Below are 22,597 nucleotides of genomic sequence, written 5' to 3'. Positions count from 1 at the left end.
TATTGGAGATCAATCTGTTTGCACAATTTGGAATTCTACTAAAAAGACTTGTTAAAAAATAAATTTTGGATTTTATTCCTAACCTTAACCTGGATGAGCGGTGGCCATTCCATGTGCTTCTAGCATCTCAGACACGGATTGTCAAGGTGCCTGCTGCCCTGAGCCTTCGTCAAGGGGAGGCCTCTGCTGAAGGGACAGGACCCATTCCTGTGGTAGGAAGGCATAGTGTAGACATAATAAAGAAGAATGACAAGACTGACTACTTACTTAGAAGCCTTGGATTAAACAGATTGGGTTGGCCCTTAATCCCGGAACATTTACTTCCGGAAGAAATAAGCTTAGAATTATCATTCGAGCAACTCTGAAGAGTTCCCACCAGAGAACAACCACTATCAGGCACGAGGGTAGAGAAGATGGTAAGATAGAAGGACTGAAAGGTGAAGGGCAACTCTGAAGGTGTCAGCAAGTCACAGGACTTAGAATCATAGAAATTGAGATTTGCAGGTAGAGCGTGCATGTCAGTCCCACACTCAGATGTTCAAGGGAAAATCCCTTGTTTTCTTTAAAGAAAATCAAGTGGTGTCTAAGCATCGCTCTTACCAACTGGAAAGTAACATAGTCTCAGGCACCAAATATGGAAGGATTATGGGGTGTCAGAAATCAAGGGCAGAGTCTTCATCCTCCATCTGTTCATGCTGATGGCTAACAGCCGACAAGCCCCAAGTGGTTCCTTGAAATCCAGTTTCTCTCGATGTCCCTGCCATGTGGGAATCAGAGTTCAAGTCAGCCCCCCAGCCATACCCTCTGGCACCCTCTTGGAGGTCAGGCCAGTTTGCAGGGGAAAACCTAAAAGCTAAGCACCAGTCTCCCATTCATCTCAGAACCCACCACCCTCCTTCTGTTTTCCCACCCCTGAAAATTTCCCCTTCCTCTCTTAGGTTCTCTAAAATATTTGCCCCTTTCCCCTCACGCCAGGACACCCAAAGTACTCTCTCCAGGCTTAACAAAATAGAAGCTAACCAGGGACAGATCTTGCAGAAAATTTCTGCTTCAGTCCTCCCCTGAAGTAAAGGAGAGCCAACGTCCTGGTTTCCCTTTTGGAAGACATGAAGGAAATTATAAAGAGAAAAACACAAAGTAATATTTTCCAAAAAATCATCCTGCCATTGGTAAGACCTTAACTAAAAGGACTCCATTAAGTTCACACCAAAAGAGAGTCTCCTTAATGTTTTAGCCCTATGAGGCCATGCTTGCCGTAAGGTGATGAGCATGGGCTTAGAAGCCAGACCGAGGTTCTGATCCTGTGCAATCCTAGCTTTAGGACCATAATCCTCTAGACTCAGTTTTCTCCCAGCACAGTGCTTGGCACAGAGTAGGGTTAACTAATGTTATTTTCCCTTGTTCATGGCCAGCTGCCTCCCCAAGTCACTGCCCTTCCAGTCCCAAAGCCACTGCTCTAATTCCTCATATCCTGAGAGCAACTCTAAGAAAGACCATCCTTCCTAAAATATGTGGCTGGTACCCACACTTGAAACTGCTCAAGTAATGGATTTTTAGTTGAATTTGGTATATATGATATTGGTCCTTCAGATGGTAACTATTTTCCTGCTGGAGAAAGTCACAACTAATCCAGTTCAACACTTTGACCACTAAGGACCCTCCAGAAACTCTTCAACCATGAGTATCATTGGATGTGACCAGTTTGAACATTTTATTCCTCCTAAGAACTCCTTTTGATCTATGAGTAAAACTGTCTTCCTAGAAATAACCCAAGTGACATAGCATGTTCTTAAATCCATCTGTCTTCATTTTTACTATCTCCTAGTCAGATACAGAGTTTTGGGATAAGATGCAAGCAGAATGGGAAGAAATGGCCCGGAGGAACTGGATATCCGAGAACCAAGAAGCCCAGAACCAAGTTACAATCTCAGCTAGTGAGAAGGTGACCAATTCTGTTCTTATATATGCTGACCAGTTTTCTCAACCTCTTTGCACCATATTTTTATAAATTAGTTAACAACTATTTTGTGAAAATGTTAAGAATTAAACAGACAATTTAATGTCAATCTGACCTAGAAGAAATTCTGGTAGATGAAAACAATATAATCATCCAATGTGTGAAGACAGCAAAGCTGGAATGGAATAGCCTTATTTTTATCAATGTTAATACGGTTTGGCAGTCAACAAGAGCTTGGATCCTGACTGCTGGCAAGTTACTGAACTGACTGACATTGAGGGTGGGTTGGAACAAGAACTGGCTGATCCCACAATGTTTTTCGTCAGTCATTCATGTGAGCCATGTGGATGAGCTAACAGAAATGGTATCAATGGACAGGGGAGTGAAGTGGGGGCTTAGGGCTACATTTCACAGGGTCCTCACACAGCTCACGAAAGAACTACATGGAAAAGATACCCTTCACACAGCCAGGTCCAGTCCCAAGGGGATTCCTCAAAGACATTCCCCTGATAGGAGCCCCAGCAAATGTGAGAGTTCAGTGAACAACCAGCCAAATTACCCATGATGTCCCAGTTGCCCTTGGATTTATGCTTTTAAAAACATTTTCAAAAATAAATTGAAATGATTCAAAAGATAGAAAAAAATATGGAATTTTCTAACTCAAGGGATACACACACACACACACACACACACATACATATATATGTTTGTATTATGGACTTTTTATGGTAGAGGAAGTCTCAATAGTATTTAGTTCTGGATAACTTCCATTTGTTCAATCCAACAAATATTTATTAAATGCCTACCTTGTAGTAAATATGATGATGAATAGTCTCCAATCTTAGGGGATTTTCAACCTACATAGTCATTCATTAAAACGTCTTCCTTACCATACCATTCTCTGTCCCTCGGTAGGCCAGGCATTCTCATAAAATCCGAAGAACTATCTTGTTAAAAATAACTCTTTTCCACAATGAAATCAAAACTAAGCAAGAAGAGAAGACATTGATACAGATTGTCAGACTCTAGGCTATAATTCGTGCACCTGAGGCATGGCTGGGCGCTGAGATTCTTGTCCCCGGGACCCCATATCTGTCATACCACTACATAAACTGGTCATACCCTGTGGCTTTGATAAGGGGGGTTGTCTTTCTCAATGCCAGTGGAGAATGAAGGTCTCCATTTAATGTATTTTAAAACCTTAGTAGCATCACCAACAGACTAGCTTATTTGTACCTATCAAATTAGAAAGACATTATGATAATCTATGCTGGTAAAGTTGCAACAAATCATTTCTCTCAGATAATTCCAATAAGAGTTTAACTTGAGACAAACTTTCTCAAAAACAGTTATACACATCAAGGGCTCCAAAATAGTTCATAACCTTAAGTCTAATGAAGCCCTCTAGAAGTCCATCCTAACGTAATAATCATATGCAGACAAAGATTTGAGCATGAGATCTTCACTTTAATCTTATTTATGATAATAAAAAAATTGAAAGTAGCCTGAATGTCCATCAGTAGAAACTTAATTAAATAAGTTTAGGCACAAGATAGATAATTTTAAAAACCAAATGGGGCACAAGCTACAAAACTGCATATATATATAAGCTTATTTATTTAATTTATATATTCATAAAAATATTAGATTATTTATAAATTCTGTATTTTTTACATTTTCGAAATAAAAAATCTATACCTTTAAAATATGCATTTTCAATGGGGCAGTATGGCCCACCATGGGGCAAAAACTGGTTCAAGGAGCAGGAAGGTAAAAAAAAAATCTCAGATATTGGAATGGTTTGTAGACCTCCAAAGGGCCAAAGCATATACACAGATGTACAGTATGTGGCATTAACATTTGAGGGGAACGGATGGTAGCACTTAGCAAAAATATGTCCAAAACTCTGTATTTTTTAAATCTTGGGGAGAAATGATTGAAACAAAAAGAACAAAAGAGCAACAGAGAAAGCAAACTCCAGAATATCAGCAGTGATATTTAGGTTGTAGCATTATGGGTAACTTTGCTTCTTTTTATATTATTCAATAACAAAATAATGTCATCTAAACTGTATACAGTGAGAATGTACTACATTCATAGGAAGGAAAGAAAACCAGTAATTTAAATTTAATTTTATTTAAAATAAATACACAAATTCAAATTCAAAAAGAGCTTACTGAACGTGAGAATGAAGAGATAAATCAATGGATCTTGTATTGGCCCTTCTCTGCGTTGTAGGGATATTACTTTCACACCGAAAATCCCTTCAAGGACTGGCCGGGAGCATTTGAAGAGGGCTTAAAAAGACTGAAGGAGGGGGACCTGCCCGTCACCATCCTGTTCATGGAGGCGGCAATTCTTCAGGACCCTGGAGATGCAGAGGTATCCTATCCCCTTCGTCCTGCCAGGCTCACAAAGTGACTACATGTAAATGAGGGACACAGGATGCCACAGAGTTCTACTGGGCTGCATTTTCTTCAGTTAAAGGTTCTCAAAGGAGTTAACCTGGTTTACTGTGCCGTGTGTTTGAAAGTTACAAATAGGTATACCTTTCTCTAACCAAATCTGCAGTATCTACAGTGCCCAAAATAAAAGGATGGGGACAAGAAATGAAAAACCAAAATTGCCAACCTAGAGGCTCAGCAATAGTTTTCAGGGGCCAGTGTATAGTTCCATCTAGGATTAGAGCCATACCCTATCTCACCCTTGATTTACTCACTCAATGTTTATTGAGCACATACTATGTCCCAAGAATTGTGCCAGACATGGGCTTCAAATATTGAGGAGCTGGAAAAAATGGAACCATTGAAAAGACACACTTGTGTTCGATCTGGAGAGACAAGTAAATAAATCAATGCAGTGTAAGAAATGCAGTGTTAGAGTATGTACAGGATGGTAGGGGAGCAGAGAGCAAGGGTCCTAAGCCAGCCTTCTCCCACAATTAAATCCAAAACTGAGCTTTGAAGGAGGGAGATTAATTAAAGACAGCAGGGGAGTAGAGATGTTAAGAGGCAGTGGTCTGTGAGTGGGCAGTGAGGCATGAAACACTGTGCCAGGTGGGGAGGGGAGAGGAGACAATGGCAGGAGAGGAGGTAGGAAGAGGTGGGTAGGAATCTGAACTTCATGAAAGCAGGGTCTCTACTCGGCAGAGGGATATAATCAGATTTGCATGTTTGAATTGAAAAACCCCTTTCGCTGAGGTGTAGAAGGTGATGGAGACCGAGGCCAGGAGACCACCCAGGGAGGCTCCCATCATCCTATTTTGGTCCACCGTGTTTCCAAACCTGCGAAGGCCTATAATTAGATAGCAGCAGGTGTAAAGTTTTAGTTCATGAGTAATTTTCAGGAATTGCCTTATAAAGAATCTTCCTTATAAGAAATTCACAGAAATTTTAGGGAGGGGTATACACGGCTCTGAGATGGCAGTATACAATAGTGGTTAAGCTTCTAGGCTCTGCTGGCCTAACTGTGTGGGTTCAAATCCCTGCTCTACCACTCATGAGCCATGAGCCATGTGATCTGGGACAAGTCATGTAAACCATCTCAGCTTCCATTTCCTTATATGTAAAATGGAAATCACATTACAATAACTATCTCACTGGGTGTTGTGAGGATTAAATTAGGTCATACAAATAAAGTGCTTAGTTCAGTGCCTGACACATCAGTAATTAGCCTTCATCGTTACTATTGACTGTACTTAAAGTCTGTATAGGAAGGACGAGTAAACTGATCACTAGGTTAAAGCCCTGGTATCTTGTTAGTCAAAACGTTGACAGTGACATGAGATTGAACTGAGAGTTGGAATTGTGAACCAAAATATTGGAACCCTGGAAGGTTAAAAAAGATGTATATACATTATTATCTCAGATTCATAAATGAGAACATTAGGGCACTGATTAACAAATGGATCCCAACCAAGGACCCAGGGCCTCTGAATCTTGGAGACCCCTAATTTTAGATAATGGGCAATTTGTGAACAGTGAAAGTGACACCCTGCTCAAAGGCTAACAAGAAACCCCCAGAGAAGAACTGTTTCATCAATCTTAAGAAGCATTCTAAGATGTATGGAAGGTGAGCTCAAAATAGGGGCTGCTCTGTGTACGTCTGAAAGATTAAAGAGAAGTGCCAATATTGAGGGGGGGTGGGAATAATCAGTATTTTTTATGAGTTGATATGGCATGGGTAATAGTAACCCATGATGGGAAAAGCCAATATAATTCTTACAGCATTTCAGGATGAGTGTAGGTATTTTCATGAATAGTTTTGCTTTAAAATGTCTGTAGGTGGGAGAACTATGCACTCCCCAAACCCTTTTAAATTCCTAAGACTCTAATACACCCCCATCCCCAGTAAATTTGAGGACAGTGTCAGCAATGAGAGGTTGGTTCATGTAGATTGCTCTTGTAATGGTGCGAGAATTATTGTTCTTATGAGTTTATAGGGAGAAATTCTTATATTAAAAACTTTCATTGTCGATATGAAATATGTGACCTGCTTAAAGACATTTGTCCCATTGTTGACAATAACACAGGGTGGGGGCAACCTTATAGCAGTAGGGAATTGGTTGAGTAAATAATGGAATATCCACTCAACAAAATTTAAATTGAAAATTCTAAGTATCATGATTTTGTAAAACCATTAAAAGCGTTTATGATGCATGATAAAGTATAAGTGTAGGCTATAAAATTATGTCTATATTATATTGCATTTTATATGTGCCTTATGCATTTTAACAGTGATATTAGAGCAGTGAACACATTGGAGTGGAAGATTTTGTTTTCTTTTCCCTAGTTACTAAATTTCCTTTACCTCTTATAATAACAGTCAGACTTGCATTTTTACAAGCTGATTTCATTTTGTACATCTTGAGATTCCTTACTATAAACTTTAGACTCTTCAGCTACATTTCTGGGTTATTTTTGCACCCCTTTTCCTGACAAATGCATAATTTTATATGTTTATCTTTTGGGTTTAAGACACCTAATATCATGAAATCTCGGATATTCAAATGTTTCCATGGGTCACAGGCGAATAAATCCTGAGAATTCGTAAGTAATAACAGAGGATCTTGACCCAGATGTCAGAAGAGCCTTTGGATAAAGAAATGCATGTGACATTTTTCCCTTTTACAAGACTCTCGCATCTCAGACAGGTTGCTCTGCACTGAGGAATCTAAAGCACAGGAGTGAATCTGCTTCCTCTTCCAATGTTGACCTCGGTTGTTTTTTGTAGGCATGGCAGTTCCTCGGGATAACCCAGGCAGAGAATGAAAATGAACAAGCAGCTATTGTCGCCCTCCAGAGGTACATGAAACTAAGTGCAAACTCACGGGCCTAGTGGACCCTGGCTAATGGACTACTGTTGTTTCAGACTTGTATTTTAACCCTTAGGTACATTATGAAGAATTTGGCCAGGATAAGTGCTGAGATGCCTCGTATTACACTTAGCTGTGGGAAACAAGAATTCATGAAGAAATGATGTTCCTAAATCACAGTGTTTTGTCACCTGCAAATCAGTTGACCATCACTGGCATGAAAGTATCCATGTCAAAAGCAGTCATAAAATAGACTTATTAAATATGTAGCTCCTCTTAACTTTGTAACCTTCTGCAGCATTTGAAGGTTTTCCTCAGGAGAAAATATACTCAAAATAATCTCAGTGTAATTTTAGCTCCTTGTGTCTACAGAGAATCTCCCAAGATAGTTTCAATGACCTGTCAATACCAAAGTATCACTACCGAGCCCCTGAGTAAAGGTCTAGGCTACTTTGGCTGGACGTAGCATCACATTTTACTTGATTAGAGCCCCTATTTAAACCATGAAAAAATATCCCTACCAAATAGACTTCCCCTTTCCCTACTTAATATATAACCACCCCACCTATATAATCTCTCGCTGAAGCACTGATGTAGGTACTAGGGGTTGCTATTCAAAGTGTTCTCCAGGGACTACCAGCTTCATTATCACCTTGGAGTTTGTCAGACCTGCTCAGGCTTGGGCCCACCCCAGGCCCACTATATTACATAATCTGCCTTTTGCCAAATCCCCAGATGATTCTCATGTACATCAAAGCTTGAAAAGCCCCCACTAGAGGCCAGTGGAATAGCGTGAGGGGAGCAACTGTAGCCTGTGCCTCCTGCAAACCCACCTCAGTTGTCTAGAAACACAGGATTCTCCCTCTCCTTTATAAAACACTGTACAGCCTTTCATCTTTGGATATCCAAATTTAGCTCAAATCAGTTTGCTTTGTGGGTAAGATACATTTACTATATTAATAGTAGAGCAGCGCTAAAACAGTGATATCCCTGCCTCATGAAATAAAGTCCTAAGAAATTTTGTGCAAGGATTAGCCACCTTTTCTATAGTTTTTAAAACCATTTAGGGGAACCTGGGTGGCTCAGTCAGTTAAGTGTCTGACTCTGGATTTCGGTTCAGGTCATGATCTCACAGTTGTGAGATTGAGCCCCATGTCCGGCTCTGTGCTGAGTATGTGGAGCCTGCTTGAGTTTCTCTCTGTCCCTCCCCTGCTCGCATGCTCTTTGTCTCTCAAAATAAATAAATAAATAAACATTTTAAAAAACATTTGTTAAATTACCAGATCTAGCACTCAGCAAGATGAGTTTTAACTTTCTTACAAATATACTTAGGTCCCAATTTTGACATAGATAAATATGGTATTTTCCAGGGGCTTAATATAAACTTCACAATGCTCTTGCACCATTTAATTAGTAAAGGCTTCAAATTTCCTAAAGAGCTGTTAGAGTCAGTCTCAGAAAAAAATCTGAAATAGGCTTTTTATTTATTTACTTATTTATTTATGCCTTGATGCAGGTGCTTAGAATTACAGCCCAACAACTTGAAAGCTTTGATGGCTCTGGCTGTAAGTTACACTAACACTGGCCATCAGCAAGATGCCTGCGAAGCTCTAAAGAACTGGATTAAGCAAAATCCAAAGTACAAATACCTTGTGAAGAGCAAGAAAGGATCTCCAGGCCTTACCCGGAGGATGTCCAAGTCTCCAGTTGATAGGTATGCTTCTAACTAAACGACCGTGGGCAGTAAACACCCATATACACAATTAGTCACCTTAAGGGTAATTAACGAGCCTCACCAGAGGCTCGTTCCAGAACGATTGTAGGACAACATCCTGCTAGAAGAGCATCTCTGATTAAAAAGATTGATGCTGAGACCAGAACCAACAATTGGACACATGATCAACGTTGTAGTCACTCATAGGCGTTTATCTGAGTACCATAATTCGAAGCAAAGTGCTGTGGACATATAATTAACCTAAAATAAGTTACAAAATGCACCACATTTCATAAAGACTGAGAATTGGATATGAGTAAAAATGGAAGTCCTTTCTTCTAGGGGTTTTGTTTCTATCAGCAATAAATCATGATGTTAAATTCTTTCTCATAGAGCCTTGGGGTTTTCCACATTGGCTCTCACAGGGTCAATGAAACTCTCCTTGGGAAGACTTGACTTAATACAGTCTTGTTTCTGTGTATGACAAAATATTTTATGAAAATCAGCAGGTATTTTTTATTGTGCAGTATTAGTCCTCTCATTAAGTGAATATATTTTAAGGAAGATATTTCTAGTTTGTAATGTTCTCTTAGAACAGTGGGCATAATAGTAAATAATATATGTTCAGACTATTTGGATTATAAATCTCATTTTTTCCCTTGCAGCTCTGTTTTGGAAGGAGTTAAGGAATTATATCTGGAAGCTGCCCACCAAAATGGAGATATGATTGACCCAGACCTACAGACAGGCCTGGGGGTACTGTTCCACCTGAGCGGAGAATTTAACAGAGCAATAGATGCATTTAACGCTGCCTTAACTGTTCGGCCAGAGGTAAGTGCCCAACAAGAAACCATAAGGTTCTCTGTTAAAAAAATAAGTTGCCGCAGGCTACACTTTGCACATTTCTGCTACACCTTATTTGCCTGCATCCAATGGTTTAAAAAGATGAGTACTAATGATATGCTTCTGTGGCTGTTAATACTTGAGTACCTAAAATAGAAACACGAACTACCTGACAGCATCAAATGATAGCTGCTCTTTGATGAATGAAAGTCATTTCACAAAGCTGTCCGTAAAATCATTTGAGTAATTTACCACTGTCATGGTCCCCATCCATGAGCACTGGATAAATTTTTCACCACCATCCTTCTTCTGCAAGAAATATGGGAATGCTCTGTCACCGTGACTCGTACTGGTTGTTCTAATTTTGTCATCAGGACTATTCATTATGGAACCGTCTCGGGGCAACCTTGGCTAACGGAGACCGCAGTGAGGAAGCTGTGGAGGCCTACACACGAGCACTGGAGATTCAGCCAGGCTTCATCCGATCCAGATACAATCTGGGAATAAGCTGCATCAATCTGGGCGCCTACAGGTGAAGTATGGTCACAGGCTGAGAACCATGAGCCACATGCAGGGCTGAGGTGGAATAACCTACCTGAAAGATTGTTTCCCAGTGAAAATACCTCCTTTTGTAGGAGTAACCCTCCTCCTCTTGTCAAGGGAAAATTTGAACCCTCGGATCCTGGGGCCTGTTGCTGCAGGAACAGTGTGCTTCAGTGTTTCTCAGCCTGTGGCGAACAGTGATCATGGAGGCAGCTTGTGAAATGTAGATTCCCAGGCCCCTCCCCAGAGATTTCCATTCAGTCAGCCTGGGTTGGGACAAGTTAGTAACACTTCCAAGGGTAAGTGTTTGAGAAACTTGAACATTCCAACCCTTCATTTCCCAAATAAGCAAAAAAGAGAACCTTGGGGGATAGGGACAGGGGAACCAACAAAATGAGTTAAGAAGGTCCAGGGTCAGTTTTTGGCAAAGCACAACAAAAAGTCCAGGTTTTCTAAAACTACTTTGCCAGTAAAGTTGGCTAAAAAATTATTTTAAGAAAAAATTTTAAATGGTGGGTTTATGGTTTAAAATGTCTTTCTTGTTCTGTCATGATTCCTCATCATCAGGTCTATATCGTATATACTATTTTTTACTCATCTACAGGGCCCATAAATGACCTTTATTTCTTTTAGGTAATGAAAGTATAGGTAATTTTTCCTTCTTTAGCTTTCTACTTTTTCGACTTTCTAAATAAATAGGTATTATTTTCGTAATTGGAAAAAAGAGAATTAAGTGTTAGTTTTAAATCCCACAAAAAATGTAACCCTTTCTCATTCTCAGAAAAACCCTGGCTTTTAGAATCAGACAAGCTCGGATTCAAATCACAGCTCTGCCATTTACTGGTTTTGTGATTCTGGGCACATAACTGTGAGCCTCAATTTCTTCACCTGCTTAAAAACAAGTGGTGATAATATTTATCCCGCAGGATTATTATGCAGGTTAAACGTAATTGCCTAGCACAGAACAGTAGTCAGCATTTATTATCATGATTCTGATCATTGCCATCATCATCAGTATCCTTATCATTATCTATTCAGATAAGTCATCAGAGAGCTACATAACTGGCTTGCAATCCCTTTGACATCTGAAAAATTGCTGTTTCTGAACTGCTTTGGGGATTGTGCCATTGGCAAATATTGACGTTTCAGAAATTGGTTGCTACATTTATACTAGAAGAATCTTAGAACAATAGTCACTGGATTACACCCGTCCTCCAAGAGGACCTTGTTCAGGTTAAAACCAGGAATAGCTGAGTGACTCTGCAGCAACTGGTTTGCTTTATTTCATGGGCACTGTGAAGTGTGCGACTGCAGAGGCCCTCCTAACATCAGCTCTGCAAAAGGTCACGGGAGAACCTTTGCTGCCCCCTCGCACATCAGCTGTCGAAGGCCTGGCAATGTCCATTTTGTATACGAAGTTCATTCTGGTCTCATCTGATTTTCCTAACCCGATTTTATCTTTACCCCTTTTAGTCACTTAACTTTCTAACTATGTCATATAGATGTATTTAATAAGATACCTTAGGTCCTTTGTTGGAACAAGGAGAGATGTAAATAAATATGTATGTACATGTAGTCATATTAACTTCTATCAGAGGAGGCTTTTATAAGGCTTCTGGTTGAGTAGTTCTTAACTGTAACTCCTCGTTACAGTGTAGAAAACAGTACTTGAGATGCCAATAAAATACTTTCTTGGCACTTACGTGTATAAGCCTCAGTAGGGCACCCGCTTGCAGGAGGCCTTGAAGGTCTGTGATAGGTAGAAATGGGCAACTCTACTGAGAATGGATTTTTAATCCTCAAGCAGAAAGTCACCTGTACAGGAGCAAGTCAATTTTAGAGTTGCCATATAAAATACAGAATTCCCAGTTAAATTTTAATTAGATAAACAGCAAATACGTTTTTAGGGTATTTTCCAAATATTGCATGGGACATGCTCATACTAAAAATTATTGTTTATCTGGTATTCAAATTTAACTGTGCATCCTGTATTCTTACTTGGTAAATATGGCAACCTTGATCAAATGGCTACCTAAAAATTTCAAAACATCTCAGCTGAGCTCTGTGGGTCCTTTATCGTCATGCTGGATGTGGGAAATTTTTATAAGTACTAAATATTTTGGGTTTTTTTTCCCCCTGAGAAAAAGAAGACCACCAAGTGAGACATAAACCTTAAATGAATTCTGAAAATAAGTTTAACTCGAGGTATAAGTGGATAGTTAGGAAATAACCCTCAATAGAGATGTGGCTGAGAAGAAGAGCCAAGAGCTGGTTCAGATACTTCCATACCCACCAGAGTCTTGGAATTTCTCCCTCAAGGACTGCAGGTGTCTATGTACATAGCTATAACACTTGTTGTTTGTCATCACACATTTTCTTTTTTGTTTATTGTTTAGAGAGAGGGAGAGAAAACGTGAGTGGGGAGAGGGGTAGGGGGAGAGAGAGACAGTCTTTTTTTTTTTTAACCTTTATTTATTTTTGAAACAGAGAGAGACAGAGCATGAACGGGGGAGGGTCAAAGAGAGGGAGACACAGAATCTGAAACAGGCTCCGGGCTCTGAGCTGAGCTGAAATGACCTGAGCTGAAATCAAAAGAGTCAGATGCTCAACCGACTGAGCCATCCAGGCACTCCTGTAATTGCACATGTTCTATAAAGAGTCAAAGCAAGTCCCCAGTACTTTATACAATTGAAATAAGGAAAGGAAATTGTTGGCGTGAAATGTGCAGCTCAAAATGCTACCCCTCTATCAGTAGGAGCTCCAAAGGATCTTAAAATTTTCAAGAGTGAGGACTCTTTTTAATGAAAACATAAATCACATCCCCTTTCATGTTAATGTTTTTAGTATTAATATAATGAGGGAAAGATATTACAAAATGAGGAATGCTTTTAAATGAATGCACTTTATTAATCAAGACATACATGAACAGCTTATTCACATATATGTGTGTGTGTAAGCCATTTAAAAACTATTCATACATATACATGTACAATCTTCTGAATCCCCCAGAAGGACTCTGTGTTCCCAAGTTGGAGAACAGATTGAGACTATCTTCATGGGGACCGCTTCACGTTGCCTGGCAAAGTTAGCATTTAGACTGTTCTGGTACTCTCCCTGTCCCTCAGAGATCACTGCCACACATGGGGCAGCTAGGAACAGCCTGTGCATGAGGAGATTCCGGGGTCTTTCTCCCCCAGAGCTCTTACGAGCCTAGGATGATGAGAGGAAATGGAATCCTTGTCATTTGAGCTGCCATCCTGGAACAAGGAAGCCAAAAAGGGCCTCCAAAGTAAACCCCACATGTGCATCTGTTTATAAACCCTCCTCTCTTGCTTGATTACTAAACATCCAAAAGAGATGATTAGAACCCCAATCCCTTCCATTAGCCAGGTTGCCAAATACAGTGGAACCATTTCCCAGTTGCCATTTATTTCCAGGCAGTCTAACAATACAGATGAACCAATGTCTAGATCATGTTCATTGGAATCAGAAGTCCAGCCTCACTTCAAAGCTTCTTACCAGATGCTTAATAATGACCTTGTGGGATTAAGTGGGATCAAATGTGTGAAAAGCTTTTAAGAAGAGTAAAGCAGATACAAATTAAAGCAGTGTCATCATTCTTAGCAAAGACCAGTTTGATACAGAATACATGCTTCTGGGGACAGAGGTCCTGAGAGTGAAGACAGAAAGCACACTGGGTACATGAGCAAGAGAGCAGCTGTGGACAGAAAGAGCTGGAAGGTTCACAGACTTGGTGTTCTCAGGACTCCTTTACACTTTTAACAATTATCAGGCACCTCCAAGGGCTTTTAGGTGGGTTGTATCCACCAATATTTACCATATTAGAAGTTAAACTGAGAAAGTTTATAAGATTCATTTAAAAATAATAATTAACTACATGTTAACATAAATTAGACATTTTATGAAAAATAATTATTCCCCAAAACAAAAAAAAATGTTTAGTGAGAAGAGGGGCATTCTTTTATCATTTTTGCAACTTTTAAAAATATCTTGCTTAGGGGCGCCTGGGTGGCTCAGTCGGTTAAGGACCAACTTTGGTTCAGGTCATGATCTCATGGTTCGTAGGTTCAAGCCCTGTGTCAATCTCTGGGCTGACAGCTCGGAGCCTGGAGCCTGCTTCAGATTCTGTGTCTCCCTCTCTCTCTGCCCCTTCCCTGTTCATGCTCTGTGTCTATCTCAAAAATAAATAAAAACTTTTTTTAATATCTTACTTAATAGAAGACAGATTCTCATATCTGTCTCCACATCCAATCTATTGGGATTTTACATATTGTGTAATCACTGTACAATTCCATTGTACATTCATGAGAAAATGAGAATAAGGTAAAATAATGTCTCGGAATTATTGTAAAAATAATTTTGACCTCACTGATCCTAGAGTTCCCCAGACCACACTTGGAGAACTAGTGATCTGATTTAATAAAAGATTTCACATAAATTGATCCAACTGTACCTCACACAACAAGGTTTTAAAATGACTTCTTGGGGCACCTGGGTGGCTCAGTCAGTTGAGCGTCTGACTTTGGCTCAAGTCATGATCTCACAGTTTGTGAGTTCAAGCCCTGCAAGGGGCTCATTGCTCAGCGCAGAGCCTGCTTCAGAGCCTCTGTCCCCCTCTGTCTCTATCTCTCTCAAATAAATTTTAAAATGACTTCCCATAGAACAGAACAGAGAGACAACTAACAAGGGCTTCAACTACATGTGGCCATGGGAAGGACCAAGTGGGGAAAAGACATTAGAGAGTGGATTCCATGTGGCTCAGTGAGATATTGGGGCAAAGGCAAGAATAGTTGAAGATGGCATTAGGTTTTGGTGCTGGGTCACTGGTTGGATGGTGATGCCATGAACAGAAATCAGGAGAACCAGTTGTAGGTTTCCCCCACCCCCATCCCATTTTCCATATTCTAAAATGAAGCATCTTTTTTTTTAATTTTTTTAATGTTAATTTATTTTTGAGAGACAGAGCACAAGTAGGGGAGGGGCAGAGAGAGGGAGACACAGAATCCAAAGCAGGCTTCAGGCCCTGAGCTGTCAGCATAGAGCCCGACACAGGACTCGAACTCACAAACCACGAGATGATGACCTGAGCTGAAGTCGGACGCTTAACCGACTGAGCCACACAAGCATCCCTAAATACCAGGTGTTAACAGGACTTCTAAGTGGAGATTACCAACAAATTATTAGAATCAGAGTCACAAAAGGGAAGAACTGGAATGAACTTATATCACCTAGACCATTTGGAGATGAAGAAAGTGAAGCCCTTCCTGATGAACTTGCTGACATCCCCAATCCCTTCTGGAACAGGGTGGGGTATTAATAAATGCATATGTTTAAAAGGAAAAAAAAAAATAAATGAATAAAATGAGTTCTATTATCCCTATTATACGGTTGGGGAAATGGAGGCTTGGAAAGATAATAAGTTTGCCTAAGGCTAAATGCTTAGGATTCCAACCCAGATGTTCTAAGAGCAAATCAATTCAGCCCCAGCCGCCTCCCATATTACTATCACTAATAGGAAAAGTTAAGTCACTTTGTTTCTGAGTAGGGCCAGATGCTTCCTCTTCAACCCTAGTTGTATAATTCACATTTGCAAATGGATTCTGTCTTTAAATTACCCCTGAGGTAGGGGGAAAAGGAATGCATTAATGAGTTAGCAATGGTTTTGCTATTACTCTTTCTGTCTCACATGACATTCTTAAAATAAAATTCCCTTTTTCTTTCTGGTTTTGCTATACTGAACAATGATTTTTCACAAAAGAATAATGAGACAACCAGAAGGTTGTTCCTCTGATGATCTAAAACACCTCAGAGAGGTGATTTAGGGTTTTGAACTAAAAGAAGTTAATCCATTTTTGTTTTTTAAGTTGCTAACTCTGAAATTTGTTGCATTTTTAAATGTCTGTTTTTCTACCCTCTTAGAGAAGCGGTCAGCAATTTTCTCACTGCCCTCAGTTTGCAAAGAAAAAGCAGGAATCAACAGCAAGTTCCTCATCCTGCAATCTCTGGGAATATCTGGGCTGCCCTCAGAATCGCACTTTCTCTGATGGACCAACCAGAACTCTTCCAGGCGGCTAATCTTGGTGACCTGGATGTCCTCCTAAGAGCTTTCAACTTGGATCCTTGAAGGAAAAGAAAAAAAAAAAAATTAAAAATGATAAATCCTTATCTGTGTAATTGTACTAAGAAATGCAAAACTATTTTATTATGAATTCCAAAAAGGATAAAACCAGATGTCCAAAAGGCCATGGTGATATGACACAAGGGAACTCCTACAGACGATGCCCAGTCTCTGTTCAGATTCAAAAGCACAAAATGTTGTAGAGTCAAGGTTGGGCTCAGAAGAAGAACTGAGAGACACAAAGACAAACCAAGATAAAGTAACCGTGTGTGAATACTCTTCACAAGCTGCAAGCATATTCAAAACACGTCCTTTGGGGTTTTTGTCCTCACTTTTGCAGCTGATGACACACCTAAGGAACTTGCTCATAGGACACCTGGAGAAAGCACTGCCTCTGATCAGGGAATTCTGACTGTTTCTGAACTATCCCCTGCAATTCCCCCTTTTACAACGTAGTTTGGGCCAAGGTGCATGCACATATATTAACCCTTGACTAAAGAGAGGCATTGCTTAGACCTGTTCCGATTTTAACTTTTACTGTAGCCCTTCGACTCCAGAGAGGGAGCTTTGCTGGCAAAAGCAGTTTTTGCACTAGAAATTTTTGCTGTTCCCAATCAAAACTTTTCTGGGACTGTATATACGCACTTTAATATCTTATTTATGCCTTGCTGGAGTTTTGTTCCGTTGCTCCAATTTTTAACTTAGGGGTGAAAGATTCAAGAACTCGGCCTTGTTAGATCAATGGACCAAATAAAAATTCCTGAAAATAGTTTTTCATAGTGTAGAGTTTTGAAGGAGTTTTTCTCAAAGCAGATAGGACACAGGGTGTAAATATGTCAAACACAGATCTTATTCACATGCTTTCTGGGACCGTATGAACTTAAGCAAGAGACATTGTACTGTCCCTTCATGCATTCTCTGCAGGGAGGAATTTGGATGATAACGGGATTTCTATAGAGCTAACATTAACTTGCTTAAATGTCATACTTTACTTGCTTTCTGACTGCCCTGCACACCAATATTCCTTTTAAACTTTTAATAGTTTAAATAGTATTTCGTAAGAGTGATAAATACATTTTTTCCTAAAAATTAAGTGTTTTCTTAGTTCCATAATAATCTGCATTGCTCTCCCTTCTGCATTCTAAGTGATAGAAGATCAATATTTTCTAGCTGAATCTCACTGAATGTCAGTGGTTTAATATGAAAGATGCATGCTCCTTTGGCTCTCATTTGGAACATTTATCAAGTGTCAGGAACCTTCTGTCGGTAGTGGTGTTTTATTTCATTGATTACATTCTACCCACTTCTGCAGGGTGTGTTGTGCCCTGTTGGGGCTTGGTGGTCCCATTCTTCTTTATTGTTTTCCCTTCCTTTCTTCCTTCCTTCCTTCCTCCAGAATCTTCCCCAAAGCAATCTGATCCCAACTTTTTCTTCGTGTTCTTTGGTTAATAGTAGCTGGTTACTCTCATGATTATAGTTACCAAGCAAACAGCATTTGAATCAAGACAGTTTAATTGACTGGAGAGTTAGCTTCTCCTGGTGAGGGCAGTGGAGGAGGGGAGCAGGGTGTGCAGGTAGAAATCCTCTCCTCTATTACCTTGGAAGTTCCTCAGGTAGGAAGGGACCTCAAGGAAACAGGAAACCACAAATCCTTGAAGTTCACGTGTGTTATAACGACAGAGTTTATAAAGATGAAGAGTTTTTAAGGTTTATGAGGACAAAGAGCCCTGTGGTGTGCCAGGCTTTCATCTTCACTGTCGAAGCTCACTTGGGCAAAGGTGATGCCCCCAGCTGGACAGCAGAAGGCAGAGGCATTAAGGCATTCACCATTGGGCAGTCGTGACAACCCAGTCTTTGCCTACTTCCTTCCAGTCTCAGCAGCAAATAAAGCTCAACAATATTTTCAAGAATATTCTTTATAATTTTAGAATCCTAGAATTCAGTCTAGGAAGGACTCTCGGGGCCAGAGTCGAAGTTCATGGCAGCTGCCTGCTTGAATATCCCTGAGAGAAGAACATCCATTCCCTGCATGTCCCTCCCGCCAATTCCCATGCATTCACTGGCTGATTAGCTGATTTGCGTCCATTGTAGTCCATTAGGAGCCTCTGAACGCGGGATTCAAAGCCAGCTTTGCAGGTTTCTGTTTATGATGCCACTCTATACTTTCAACAGTAACTGAATTTGCAGTAATAATAATAGGCTGTTTTCTTAGATTTGTTGGCCCTACATGCATGACATCAGTTAATAGTTTAAAGCCTGACAGTAGGGTAAATGCAGGATACTTTGATTTAATTTGATTGTTGCTAAGTGGTGACAAATTTTGCAGCCCAAGTTTGATTTTGCTGTCAGAATACCAAGTGAATTCAGAGGAGAGTAGACAATTTTCCATTCCCATCATACTTGGATCATTTCAGTAGCACTTTCTTCAATATATCTAGTGTCCATCAGAACCAAGATTTTCATAGTCTGTTGCCTATCAGGAAGTGCAGAATTATTGCCCAAGATATTTTTCAATAGTATTTTTAAACAAAATTAAGTAAAAACAGTTACTAAAAAATAAGTGAAAGTTTATAGAAATCAGAGCACCACCAAAAATTAGTAAGATTTTAGAATGATCTTCATTGTATGCATTTTTCAAGTATATACACATTTTTTAAGACAGAACTGGTTTTGGTATCTTACCCTGGTGGTATGAAATTGTCATTTATTCTTTCCATTTCAAAAGGCAGGGTGTCCTTGGTTCCTGTCTAAGGCACCCTGGGAAGGCTTTGAGTTCCTTTTTTCTGAGAGTCTTACTAAGTAAGCCTAAGATCTCTTAGAGGATGGTACTGGTTTTCTAGAATGGCCCTTCAGTTGCATGGATGTAACTTTTAAGAACTTATTTTCACTGGCAGATTGGATGAGAATGCAGAGAAATCCAGTGATCACTGCTGAATTTCAAGATATGTTACACCTATGTCTAGTGGGCTATTTCTATGTGCTGTTGTACCTTGACAGTGGGGATGAGGCTTCCTCTTAAGGTCATTCCCCATGACACCTAAAGAAAGGCAGATATTGTCCATCAGGAAGCTTTCAGCAGACACTATGAGCTGTGCTTTCTCAGCCAATCTGTATTTGAGCTAGAATGGCAAATTAGAGACACTTCACTGGGCTAGAATGTGCAGGACATACTCACCTTCAGAGTTGGATGCCACTCTTCTCCTTTTCTTTAAAGAGAACTATTATGTTGTATCTTGGGTCCATGTCTAGATACTCATACTAGGTAAGTCTTTCTAGTATATTCCTGCTATACAAGCAAGACTTGAACACAAGTATAGCTAGTCCCACATACAACAGGAGTTCCCAAAATCTCTTCCGTACACTTTATCCATGAGCTCTTTGGGAATATAGAGAAAGCAAGATGGTCATTTTGTGTCCCTTCCTCATTTGCCCCTGAATCAGTTCCACAAGACTAGACTGCACTTTAAGTTAGTGGTTGCTATTGTTTTATACCTTGAAATGATTCTGAAAGGATTCTAGAAACAGGGTATTCTGAAGGTTTCATTTGTGTACCAATTTTTTTGAGTCCTCATATTTTAGAAATTATTAAACATGCATACACATGATTTCAACTTTGTAAAATGATTTCAAATTCATTCCATCTCCAGATTTTACTGCACAGTTTCCCTGTCATCTCAGTATTTATAGAACTGGTTGAAATTAAACTGTTTTGAACTAAGAAGTAGATAGATATATATATATTTTTTTAAAGAGTGTTCATAGATGAACTCTGGCATAAGGTTTGTAAAAAGGCAATTTTTAAAAAATAAAACATATAACCTCAGGTAAAAAAATAACGCATGCATTAGTACTTGCAAATCTGCCTACTCAAATATTAACCAAAGCATGCAAGATAACTGTACTGAATGTAAATTTACCCAGTGCATGGTTAAATCTCATAGGGTAGCCTATTTTTCCTTGCTTCTGAGCAAGGAAACATTTTCATGAACTTTGCGTTATAGTTTTACTATTTGCTTTTAATATCTTCTTGTCAAGACTGTTTTCCTGCTATCACACTACACTGAACTTTACAGATATTCACACATCTGGCTTATGCAGTGTTGCAGCCAGTGCCAAACAAATCTACTGAGGAATCCAGGTACTTAGACATCCAAACAAGTTTTAAACCAGTTGAGGCACAACAGATCCAAAACTCAAACAAAATCCGTGTGTCTGAACACTAATAAATGCAATTGTGTTGATTGCCTCCACAGAGTTTTGGGTTCAAAATTCTGAATCGTGCATTTCAAAAATTTTCTAAAATTTAGGAGTAAATTAGAAATACTGACCTTCTAAATAAGGTGGGAAGGTTGGGGTAATGTCAGGCACATGAAAACCACCATAAGGCAAAGTGGACGTGACAGCTTAATTTCCACAAATGTCACATAGTGACTGTGTGGGTGCCACACCATTGGCCTCAACATGGCCCTATTTATATGATGAGTGAGTGAGCTATGTGGGCCCCATCCCTTAAGAAACTGGACTTGGTCTGTATGTCTAAAGACACTGAAAGTCAGAGATAATGAGGTGATTTCATGGTCACTCAGAATGAACTTGGAAGTCCTCTCACTGCCTTTTTCTGTAACCCCTGCTTCATGAAAAAATAAGGGCAAGGAGACCAGAAATGGAGGGAGCAAAGCTCACTAAGACAAAGCTGGGGGTGAGTCTTATGTTGCTAACAGCTTTGTCACCATCTCACACACCGCCAAACACACACATATAAGCTCAAAGACGGAAATCCTCGAACTCCTAGCAAAGACTCGTGTGGAGGCATTAAATGGTTAAAGAGGAGAAAAACCAGAAAATCAAAAGTGTGAAGTTTAGGGGCGCCTGGGTGGCGCAGTCGGTTAAGCGTCCGACTTCAGCCAGGTCACGATCTCGCGGTCCGTGAGTTCGAGCCCCGCGTCGGGCTCTGGGCTGATGGCTCAGAGCCTGGAGCCTGTTTCTGATTCTGTGTCTCCCTCTCTCTCTGCCCCTCCCCCGTTCATGCTCTGTCTCTCTCTGTCCCAAAAAAAAAAATAAACGTTGAAAAAAAAAAAAATTTTTAAAAAAGTGTGAAGTTTAACAACCTCTCACGTGGTATTTTGCCTTGAATAAAGTTTCCGCTCCCTGTGACCTCTGCAGACTTACCAAAATAACACACTCTAGAAACCAGTGCCCCAATCTCAGAACTGTTGTCTCAGGACCTTCTCTACAAGAGAAAACTAACTTGCAGTGTTGCAGGGTGTGTGTGCAAAACCCTGACAGGCTCTTCAGGACGCTATTAGAAACCCGCATTCGAAACAATATGAAGATGAAAAAAACAGCAGGCAGTTCTTTGCTCAACAATAAAATGTGTGTCGTTTTTTTTTTCTTTGAATTTCTTGGAGAGGGGAAATGGACTGACGAAACAATAGTAAGGGATATACATACACAGCTAGGTAGTTTGGCATTTTCACTGAGATATGTAAAAAATTAGCTTAGATACCATAAAGAATTGTACAATGCGAGAAATGGTTCATGATTGAATATGTTGCCAGTAGTTAAAGGAAATAAAGCAAACCTAAATTTTTACCAATGTCCCCCCATATCACCTGACTCAAACCCTCTTCAACTTTCATTGCCCAAATTTGTTTACATTGGTTGAAAAAAAAAACCTGATTAATTTAATAAACTTTTTACAAACTATAACAGGCATTTATTAACTATTTAGAAAAGACATTTCTATATATTTTGTATATCTACGAATATTGCATATCTAGTCTAATCTAAAAATATTAAGACAAATGGCAAATTCTTCTGTGATGCTTCTCTATGCTCAATAATGTTTAAAATCTTGGGATTTCATTTTTAAGCTGAAATAGATAACAAAAAATTTAACTTTAAATGTTTACATTGAGTTTTTAAGTTAAAACCAACCCAAATTAAGTGACCCATAGTAAATTAATGGCAATGGGGTGAGGGTGTAAAAGTTACGGGCATACTATGTGATAATGTATCTGTGTATTTAGTGAAATATTATGTATCATAGCCCAACTCTGTTGGATAATAAGGCTTCATCTTAGTATT

The 22,597-nt window shown here is 39.6% G+C and overlaps 1 protein-coding gene across 4 annotated transcripts in view; it reads left to right on the top strand.

Moving 5' to 3' along the window:
* The window catches only part of PEX5L (peroxisomal biogenesis factor 5 like), a 169,203-nt gene extending 147,846 nt beyond the window's left edge, over positions 1 to 21,357 (top strand). For 3 of the 4 annotated variants that reach the window (XM_047874643.1, XM_047874642.1, XM_047874641.1), the window contains 7 exons: positions 1,826 to 1,942; positions 4,196 to 4,339; positions 7,190 to 7,260; positions 8,788 to 8,985; positions 9,651 to 9,816; positions 10,203 to 10,360; positions 16,312 to 21,357. In XM_047874643.1, coding sequence (XP_047730599.1) covers positions 1,826 to 1,942; positions 4,196 to 4,339; positions 7,190 to 7,260; positions 8,788 to 8,985; positions 9,651 to 9,816; positions 10,203 to 10,360; positions 16,312 to 16,516 — 1,059 coding nt within the window. In that variant the 3' untranslated portion in view covers positions 16,517 to 21,357. Of the gene's footprint in view, positions 1 to 1,825; positions 1,943 to 4,195; positions 4,340 to 7,189; positions 7,261 to 8,787; positions 8,986 to 9,650; positions 9,817 to 10,202; positions 10,366 to 16,311 lie in introns of all 4 variants that reach the window. The other variant, XM_047874644.1, reaches the window with a different exon arrangement.
* The last annotated feature ends 1,240 nt before the right edge of the window (positions 21,358 to 22,597 follow it).

The sequence above is a fragment of the Prionailurus viverrinus genome, chromosome C2, assembly GCF_022837055.1.
Source record: "Prionailurus viverrinus isolate Anna chromosome C2, UM_Priviv_1.0, whole genome shotgun sequence".
NCBI classification, from domain to species: domain Eukaryota; kingdom Metazoa; phylum Chordata; class Mammalia; order Carnivora; family Felidae; genus Prionailurus; species Prionailurus viverrinus.
This window is presented reverse-complemented; position numbering and strand designations above follow the sequence as displayed.